The sequence below is a fragment of the Armigeres subalbatus genome, chromosome 3 (assembly GCF_024139115.2).
Source record: "Armigeres subalbatus isolate Guangzhou_Male chromosome 3, GZ_Asu_2, whole genome shotgun sequence".
Classification (NCBI taxonomy): Eukaryota; Metazoa; Arthropoda; class Insecta; order Diptera; family Culicidae; genus Armigeres; species Armigeres subalbatus.
The window spans coordinates 151,738,569-151,748,992 of record NC_085141.1 but is presented as its reverse complement, the minus strand read 5'-3'; the positions used below and the strand labels follow the sequence as shown (position 1 = coordinate 151,748,992).

Genomic DNA, 10,424 nt, shown 5'->3' with positions numbered 1-10,424 from the left:
ATGCTTTACTACTACGGTTTTATGTTATTGTTGTTGAATTTTTCGAAAACTATAACAAATGCTTAAGGATCGAAGAGTATGAAAACGAAATATAAAATGAGTGGAAAGGAAATTTAAATTCTGAGTCATGGGCCGAGAGCCGGATTCTCTTAGTAAATGACAATGGCATATTATTGAGAAATAATCTGGGGTGAAATTGGCCCATATTAAAAAAAATATATAATTTTAAAATGAACTTGTGCATCCTGAGTCAGGGGCCGAGAGCCGGATTCTCAGTTGAAAAAAATTTGGAAAGAAGGAAATTGGATTGAGGGATTGATGAATTCGTATATAACATTGAAAGACTCACACCACATGGCTTCCAATGTAACTGTATGAGTGGATTGCATTGACATAAATTGGAGGAGAGTCGAAAAGCAACAGAAACAGAGAGTTTACTAAAACCAATAAATCAAAATATTTTTTTTATACCATGTGTATTAGTGAGACTTCTATTTTGCAACACAATACCTTATGAACTAGCAATACATGAATAAGATATGGCGTCCCCATGTTATTTCCTCAACGGTAATCCCTTTCCGACATTGTTTGCATTTTTCATGCATGAGAAAAGAATCGAGAAGGTGATGCTAGATTGTTTTCGTATTTTCAGGCGTTGTCGCTTCAATAGTCTTCAATTGCTTTTTTTTGTTATAAACTGTCAATGCACCATCGAAAACAAAGATAAAACGATAAACTTAACGATTAAACTAATATTTAAAAAAAAATCTCAGGCGATGGAGACTTTCAGACCGGTCAAACCATTTGATACAAAAGTAGACCAATCTCAGCTAGCAACGGAGTGGAGGAAGTGGAAGCGCAGTCTAGAGTACTACTTGGCAGCAAGTGGGATTACTGGCCAGTGTGAGAAGAGGAACCAGCTGCTGCATCTTGGGGGACCGGACTTGCAGGACATTTTTGATAACTTGCCCGGGGTTCATGATGTTCCGCACGTTACCCCGGATCCGCCCTTCTATGATGTAGCCAGCCAACAACTTGACTCTCATTTCCAACCATGCAGACGCCGAACGTATGAAAGACACGTATTCCGGCAAATTTCACAACTTCAAGGAGAACGTTTTGGAGATTTTGTGATGAGATTACGCGTTCAGGCTAGTCGGTGCGATTTTGATCAAGAAGGTGGCTCAGTAATGGAGAGCATGATTATTGATCAGATTATTGATCAGAAATGCCTATCGTCGGCTCTTCGCAAGAAAATTCTGGAGAAGGATAGAACGCTTGAAGAAGTAGTGGCTATTGGAAAAACTATCGAGGATGTCGAGCATCAGTGTAAGGAAATGGTGCAAAGAGATATCGAAGAAAAATCCGCAGCCGTCGTGAACAAGGTTCATCAACATATCGCTCATCCATCGAAGAACCTCTTCTCGAACAACCGCTATCATCAGCCACAAGCGAATCTTCGTAGGCAAAATTTTCAAAACCAATCGCGATTCAGGTTCGAAGCCAAAAGAAATTGGTCGGCTCCGGGGAGTCAGTTCAGCGTAACATCAGCTGGAGGACGTCAACCAAACAACGACAGTAGAATTTGTTTTGGTTGTGGGCGACGTGGCCATCTTAAAAACAGTCCTTCCTGCATTGCTCGGGAAGCGCAATGCTTGAAATGCAGAGCTGTCGGTCATTTTGCAAAATGGTGCACAAAAAGGTCAAGCGATGATTCCGCTCAGGATACTCCACCTTCTAAGCGCATCAAGACAGTTATGGAAAACGAGGAAAATCAGAAAATGTACGGAAATCAGGAAGCTCGCACGGAAAAGGAACAAGATATCTGTTTCGTAATGGGTGGAAATGTATTCCGATTCAAAGTTGGAGGCATTGAGACTGTCATGACGATTGATTCTGGTGCCGCAGCAAATATTATCGACCTCAAAACATGGCAAATGTTACAGCGATGCGGAGCAAAAGCGGAATTCAACCCGAAAGTCGATCGGTCTTTTAAGGCTTATGGTTCTTCAAACCCTATTGGAATGCTAGGAATGTTTGTAGCTGAAATCGAGGCTGCTGGCAATAAGGTTGAAGCGACATTTTACATAGCAAGTCACGGAATGCAAAGCCTTCTGGGGGATGAAACAGCAAAGATGCTAAAGGTGCTGAAGATCGGGTATAATGTGGGGTCGGTCCAAGAAACTTCGGCCGCTTTTCCGAAGATTAAAGGAGTCATCGTGGAGATCCCGATCAACGCAGATGTTAGGCCAGTACAACAACCGTATCGCCGGGCTCCATTTGCATTGGAGGACAAAATTGGAGAGAAACTTCAATATTTGATGCATCAGGACATTATAGAGAGAGTACAGCAACCATCGGCATGGGTTTCCCCAATTGTACCAGTGGTAAAGGACAATGGTGACATTCGTCTGTGTATCGACATGCGCAGAGCTAATCAAGCTGTTATTAGGGAGACACACCCATTGCCAATAATCGAGGAACTATTCGGGGGAATAAACGGTGCGGTTCTATTTTCGAAGCTGGATATAAAGGAAGCTCATCAAGTGGAAATTTCCGAACGCTCAAGAGACATCACAACCTTTATAACAAAACAGGGATTATTCAGATATAAAAGGCTGATGTTCGGAATAAGCTGCGCTCCGGAATTGTTTCAAAAGGTGATGGAGTCAGTGATTGCTGGGTTAGATGGCGTGGTCGTCTACTTGGATGACATAATGATTTGGGGGCGGACTCCTGAAGAACATAATCGTAGATTGAAGGCACTCTTAGCCCGTCTCCAAGAATATGGAATTCTACTGAATAAGGAGAAATGTGTTTATGGTGTTCCCATACTTGAATTTTTGGGTCACGAGTTGTCCAGTTCAGGTATCCGGCCAACAGAAAGTAAGATCTCGGCCATACCCAAGCAACCAGAAGTTCAGATTTTACTTAAATTTACTCTTAACCGAACTAATTGGTTCACTATGGTTCACATCAAGTTCCAAGCATCCTTAACGAAACTTTAAAGTTCACTTAAAGTTCCGTTACATACAAAAAATTACTTAAAATGAGAGCTGATTAAGCCAAAATAGCCCTTCTTATCCGAACTTCTGGTTGCTTGGGTAAAGTCATTTCGCCTCCCACGAAACGTATCAGAGCTGCGCAGCTACCTCGGGTTGATCACATATGTTGGCAGATTTCTACCATCATTGGCAAATACAACAGAACCTCTTCGAAACTTGCTTCGTACTGGAGAAAAATTTGATTGGCAATTAAAACATACTCATGCTTTTGAGGAAATCAAGATGGCCGTAAGTGGATCGAATTTTCTCGGTTATTATGAGCCCAAGGACCTATGTATTGTAATAGCCGATGCAAGTCCCAGTGGGCTAGGTGCTGTTTTGCTCCAGCAGGACGCAGAAGGAAAGCGGAGGATCATATCGTTTGCAAGCAAGTCTTTAACAGAGATTGAAAGAAGGTATTTTCAAACTGAGAGGGAAGCGTTGTCGCTGGTCTGGGCCGTCGATAGGTTTCAGTTATACTTACTAGGAAAAAAATTTAAACTGATAACTGATTGCAAACCACTAATATTTCTATTCAAAGAGCGATCCAAGCCCTGTGCCAGAATAGAACGCTGGGTATTGCGTCTACAGACATACAACTTTGAAGTGGTATACGAACCAGGAACGAACAATTTAGCCGATGCGCTTTCCCGATTGTCTGTGACTAACCCGGTGGCTTACAGACCTTCGGATGAAGATTGTATACTGCAGTTGACCTTATGTGGATTTCCTTGTGCCGTATCAGTTGAAGAAGTCCAGACAGAGACCGAAAAAGATCCAAATCTACAAGCCGTTCAACAAAGTTTAGAAACAGGGATTTGGAATGAAATGTCTAAGGAATTTAAACCTTTCAGCTCAGAGTTGTGTCGTGTTCAAAACTTACTGCTAAGAGGAGATAGGCTAGTCATTCCGGAATCACTAAGATCTCGAATATTGGAAATTGCTCACGAATCCCACACTGGAATGGTTGTCATGAAGAGAAGACTCCGTCAGAAGGTATGGTGGCCACAGATGGATAAGAAAGTTGGGGCATTCGTAAAAAAATGTAAGAATTGTACATTAGTATCAACACCAAACCCTCCGGAGCCGTTGAACAGGACCAAATTGCCAGAAAATGCTTGGGCTGATCTTGCCGTCGATTTCGTTGGGCCACTTCCGTCCGGTCATAACCTCTTGGTGATTATTGACTATTTCAGTCGTTTCACAGAGGTCATCATTATGAAGCAAATTACAGCACAATTGACAGTGAAGGCACTGCATGAGACATTTTGCCGTTTCGGAATGCCCGAGTCTATGAAAACTGATAACGGTCCCCAATTCGTTAGCAGTGAACTCCAGAATTTTTGTCAACAGTTCGGCATTCAACATAGAAGAACAACGCCTTATTGGCCTCAGGCTAATGGTGAGGTGGAGAGGATCAACCGATGCATTGTTAAACGATTGAAAATCATTCAAACCTGAGAGAGAGAAGCCAGCTCACTGACAGATCGTTTATTTACTATGTCTTCTTCTTATTTATTTGTGTGGAAACCGTGACATCAAAGTAACATTTCATAACGTCGGAAGCAACATTTTTCACTCCAATAAAAACTTGTTCGAATTAGCTGATTTTAATGATTATGAACTTCCTAACGTAGAACAAAACCTATATCTCATAATACGGGATCATTCACATGGATAATTACGGGTTCAATTCACTGTAACAGATATAAGAAAAGTTGCGAACATAAATTGACAAATACATAATTTTGGTTACGACCATTTGAAGTTCCATCGCAGTGTTTACTTTTTCGGTTCGCAGTGACTGGATCGCGGTGACATTAGGATGAACGTAAATAAAGCGAGCTGTCTTCTCTCTCTCAGAGTCAAACTAATAACTCGGATTGGCAATGGGATCTTAGGACTTTCATACTTATGCATAATTCAACTCCGCACTCTACTACTGGCGTAGCACCATCAGTATTGCTGTTCGGAAGGAGAATGAAAGATAAGCTGCCTGGCTTGTTGATAAGAGGATCAAACATCCTGGAGGAGATTCGGGATCGGGATCATCTGAAGAAGATAAGAGGTGCAGAGTATGCGGACTATCGACGCAGTGCAAAACCATCTGAGATAAGTCAAGGTGATGTAGTAGTCACAAAACGGATACAAAAGAAAACAAGCTCTCAACGATGTATGACCCTGAAGAGTACACCGTTGTGGACAGAAACGGTCCAGATATTAAGTTGAAGTCGAAGGAAAGTGGGAAGATAATTCATCGTAATGTTTCTCACTTAAAAAAGCTTTTTTCAGGTACAATGGATTCCGATAACAATATTGATGAAGCAGATGTTACAGAGGGCGTCGAAGAACCAACACAAATCAATCCGAACCTAACATCAACAAATGAAAATGAAGCTGTCACAGAAAACATCAGGTATAGAGATCTCTCGAAAACCAGACTAGATGAGGGAGTAACCTCAGGGGTAACGTCTCGAGCTAAAAGAGAAGTTAGGCAACCATTGTACTTTAAGGATTATAAGATTGGCACAATCAATCAATTTTGAGGAAGGGAGAGATGTAGTATCGGTCCCACCATTTCTATTACATTTGTTTTGTATAAATAATAATATACCTGAGTAGAGATACACTTTGACATCCTTACATGGGTGCCGAGATACATATGTCCCTAATGAATAAAGAAGATTGTCTTTTGATCTACCAACGCGACTAGACGTGTTTAGTTGGATATCCGAAACGACGCGATTCTACAATAATCAGAGGAATTCTCGGAGGAACTGCCGGTGGAACTTCTGGAGGAATTTATTGAAGAACTACAGGAAGAATTTGTTGGAAATAGATTTAGTGTGCAACCGTCACCCCTCGTAATCAAGACAACTTTTATGCTCAGGCCAGACGAACACACTGTGGTTGTGTTGTCGAATATTATTGTTTATATTTTTATTTATGTTGTTGAATAAATTGTATTCGTTCGAGTGAAGTTCGAGTAAAACGATGCGGCGCCTGGAACGGCCAGTGGAAGTGTTAGTAGCGAATGGCGAAAAATTACTGGCAGAATACTGAATCGAATATTACAGAAGAATAGATAGTGCCGAAGGAGAACCCATGAAGGAGGAATACCAGTATGTATCGATGGTGCTTACGGCTAGGAGGGGCCTGGGGACTAGGAGGGGCCTGTTTGATTATGACTAGTGCAGATGCAAAAGAAAGACTCAAATGAAGAAGAGTAAGTTTTAAGAAGGGAATTAATATTAAGGAAGAGCTAGAAAGAAAAGTATTCTGAAATTTATTTTGTTTAACTTGAAGATCAAGTTGTCGAAAGTTGGACTAGCATTGTTAGGATCTGTGATATTTGTTACTGTGATACTCAGGTTGTCGGCTTGAGGAGGGGTGTTGGAAATAGATTTAGTGTGCAACCGTCACCCCTCGTAATCAAGACAACTTTTATGCTCAGGCCAGACGAACACACTGTGGTTGTGTTGTCGAATATTATTGTTTATATTTTTATTTATGTTGTTGAATAAATTGTATTCGTTCGAGTGAAGTCCAAGCGACCGGTTTATTTATTCTCCGCTCCGGAAAGCCCAGTTTATTTTCTCGGTCCACTGTTTCGTTGTTTCCACTGTTGGTGCGCTCAACAGAATTTCCGAAGGAAATCCTGGAGGAACGCTCATAAGAATTCTAGGATGAACTTCCGTAAGAATTCCAGGAGGAACTCCTGGAAGAATTCCTAAATGAACCTCCCGTAGGAATTCCCATAAGAACTCCCAGAGAAATTCTCCGAGGAACTTCTGGAGGAATTTGTTGATAAATGCCCAAAAAAAGGCTTAATAAATTCCTGGAAGAAAGCCTGATTGAAATCCCGAAGGAACTACTGGTGGAACTTCAGAGGAACATCCTGTGTAATACCCTAGAGAAAGAGAAAAATATTTCTGAAGGAACTTCCGAAATCCCATTTCCCGTGAAATTCCTGCCAAATATAGTCCAGGAATTCCCTGTGAAGTTCCTGAAGGTATTACCGGAGAATTTCTTGGAAAAACTCCTGGAAGAACTCCCGGAGGAACCCCCACAAGCACTTCCGGAGGAATTCCCACATGAAAGTCCTGAAATAATTCTTAGAGAAGTTCCTAAAGGAATTTCCGAAAAAAATATCTGATGGAATTCCCAGAAAAATACCAGGAGGAATTAATGCAGAAATTCCCAGATGAAATCCTGAAAGTATTCCCAGATGAATTGCTGCAGAAAATCCTTGCGGATTGTTCCGAAGAAATTTCTGGAAGAACTCTTGGCAGCTATCCGAGTAAATTCCGAGTGAAGTCCGGAAGGAATTCTAGTACACTTCCGCGGAAAATCTCCCGGAGAAATTCCTGAAGGAATTCCTGGAGAAGTACCTGAAGAAACTCCCAAAAAAATACCTGTAAGAATTTCCCCTAGCAGCACACATGTTTCACATACACGGAAGAAAAAAAGTACCCAAAATTGAGTATTTTTAAACTTACTTTTGAGTTATTTTTTCTCTTCTCTTTCATCCACTCTTTCTTTTGTTGTCAAAAACAAAAGAGCCAAACAATCCAACGACGCCAGTTCAATACGGGAAGCTAACTTTGAGTTTTATTACGTGAGGTCGAAATTGAGTGAATTAAATTTACATTTGGGTAAATAAATTTTCCGTTGGGTACTTTTTTAACATGGGAGTAAAGGCAAACTACTTCGACCCTACTTACTCAATTTTGGCTTCCCGTACGGATGTTCGAGGTTGGGTGAATTAAACTCACTATTGGGTAGTTTATTTCTTCCGTGTAGGTTACTGCAACTCTTACCCGTAACGCTGGGTAGACACCTTTACGTGATGTGTTACGGGGTAAGATCTACCACGGTCACATTGCCAGCTACAGGCAAATCCTGACCCAACGAATACCTTCCCAATATCCAACTCCGTGGTACTTATGAGGGTGTCGCTGAGGAAAGAGCCTCTCTTTAAGTATCACATCAACATTTCCTTTCCCTCCCCTAGTTGCGGTACAGATGGGCGTAGTACGGAGAAATAATCCTCACGCTTTTGTAATTTCTGTCTTAGATTGAAATCAAGGACTACACCTACCTTGATTTCTGATAGCAATCTGGACAGTAATTTCAGAAGAAACATGAGTTTTACTCCACTTTCATTTTTTGATGAATTTGGAATTTGAATAATTTCTTATTTTCGTATATTTATTTTCTCACTTTTCCATATTTATATGTTCTATATTTAATTAATTTCATAATGTCATATTTTTATACTCCCATATTTTCAAATTTTGCTATTTTTTTATCATATATTTTTTTATTTTTATGCTTTCATAATTTCATTATGTTGTATTTTTATGCTGCCATACACTACTGATAAGGAACTATATTTTTGACTTATATATTTTCATATTTGTATTTAAATATTTTTCAAAAATGTATTCATAATATCACGATCTCATTTTATCATTTATTCATGTCTTCCTATGTTCAAATTTTTATATTTCCATTTTATCTTGTTTTCATGTTTTCGTTTCTTCGTGCGTTCATATTTTTATATGTTTATGTTTTCATTTATTTATATTTTTTCTTATGCTTTCATGTGATATATTCTCATAATTTTGCTTGTTTAATGTTTACTTCTTATATTTCATATTTCAGTTATATAACATATTTCCATATATTCATGATTTATATTTTCATGAATATGATAGTAAATAGGAGTATCAAAATATGACAATATGGATATATTGTCATATTTTGATATTTTTATTTATTATCATATTCATTATTATTTATATTTTCAAATGTTCATATTTTTTTTTTTTATATTTTCATATTGTCACATTTTCTAATATCTATTTTTCCACATTTTCATTAAAATATTTATTAAAAATTTACTAAAAAATACGGGAAGATCGAGAGGGCATCATTTGCCTAAGACGTTATTATCTGACAAAATTTTAATACGTTCGATAATCAAACTTTAGAAAAACTGGAGGAGCTGACAAGATACAAAGGAAAGGTAACATTTCCAATATAATAGAAGAAACATATTTATTTTAATAATTTTTACCATTTGTATTTTTATAATTTTTGACACACGGTGATCTAGTGACGCTGATTTCTTGAAGCTGAGGTCCTTCGGTCAGGGAACTATTTTTCAAATAATGTAATCCCAATCTAAATATTTATATTTTATTTTCAGCTGAAACAAGTGTTGCTGGTGAAGTTTGTTTCACACCAAGGATCAATTTGCTCTCCTTTGATTTTCATAAATTTCAATGTTTTTTTATGCACTTATTCTTAATATTCCCATACATTTTCTCAAATTACCATGGAGTTTCATATATTTTAAATAATATCGCATAAACATTTATAAACAATCATCTTTTCATAAACGATTTACCTAACCAAATGACAATTATCTTCACTTTCAGAAACATTGGGTGCTGACGTAGATTCTGAAGACCCATCACACTACATTCATTTATTTAGTTAACATCTAAACAGATAACACTGAATCAACAATTTGACGCCACAATGCACGGTTCGAGGCCGCATCTCTCCATCCTCGGATACGCCCCACGCTCGCCAAGTCGTTCTGCACCTGGTCTGCCCATCTCGCTCGCTGCGCTCCACGCCGTCTCGTACCTGCCGGATCGGAAGCGAACACCATCTTTGCAGGGTTGCTGTCCGGCATTCTTGCAACATGTCCTGCCCATCGTACCCTTCTGGCTTTAGCTACCTTCTGGATACTGGGTTCGCCGTAGAGTTGGGCGAGCTCATGGTTCATTCTTCGCCGCCACACACCGTCTTCTTGCACACCGCCAAAGATGGTCCTAAGCACCCGTCTCTCGAATACTCCGAGTGCTTGCAAGTCCTCCTCGAGCATTGTCCATGTTTCATGTCCGTAGAGGACTACCGGTCTTATTAACGTCTTGTACATGACACATTTGGTGCGGTGGCGAATCTTTTTCGACCGCAGTTTCTTCTGGAGCCCGTAGTAGGCCCGACTTCCACAGATGATGCGCCTTCGTATTTCACGACTAACGTTGTTGTCAGCCGTTAGCAAGGATCCGAGGTAAACGAATTCCTCGACCACCTCGAAGGTATCCCCGTCTATCGTAACACTGCTTCCCAGGCGGGCCCTGTCGCGCTCGGTTCCGCCCACAAGCATGTACTTTGTCTTTGACGCATTCACCACCAGTCCAACTTTTGTTGCTTCACGTTTCAGGCGGGTGTACAGTTCTGCCACCTTTGCAAATGTTCGGCCGACAATGTCCATGTCATCCGCGAAGCAAATAAATTGACTGGATCTGTTGAAAATCGTACCCCGGCTGTTACACCCGGCTCTCCGCATGACACCTTCTA

The 10,424-nt window shown here is 40.0% G+C and overlaps 1 protein-coding gene and 1 long non-coding RNA gene across 2 annotated transcripts; both read left to right on the top strand.

Annotated features, from left to right (window-relative positions):
• Positions 1-776: 776 nt before the first annotated feature.
• Positions 777-3,258, top strand: LOC134222063 (uncharacterized protein K02A2.6-like). The gene is made up of 2 exons (XM_062701214.1): positions 777-2,886; positions 3,179-3,258. Exons 1-2 carry the CDS (start codon positions 777-779, stop codon positions 3,256-3,258), a joined length of 2,190 nt encoding a protein of 729 aa, XP_062557198.1.
• A 304-nt stretch (positions 3,259-3,562) lies between these two features.
• Positions 3,563-6,594, top strand: LOC134219517 (uncharacterized). Its single transcript, XR_009981595.1, has 2 exons — positions 3,563-6,067; positions 6,122-6,594. It is a non-coding gene; the product is annotated as an uncharacterized LOC134219517 (long non-coding RNA).
• Positions 6,595-10,424: the final 3,830 nt, after the last annotated feature.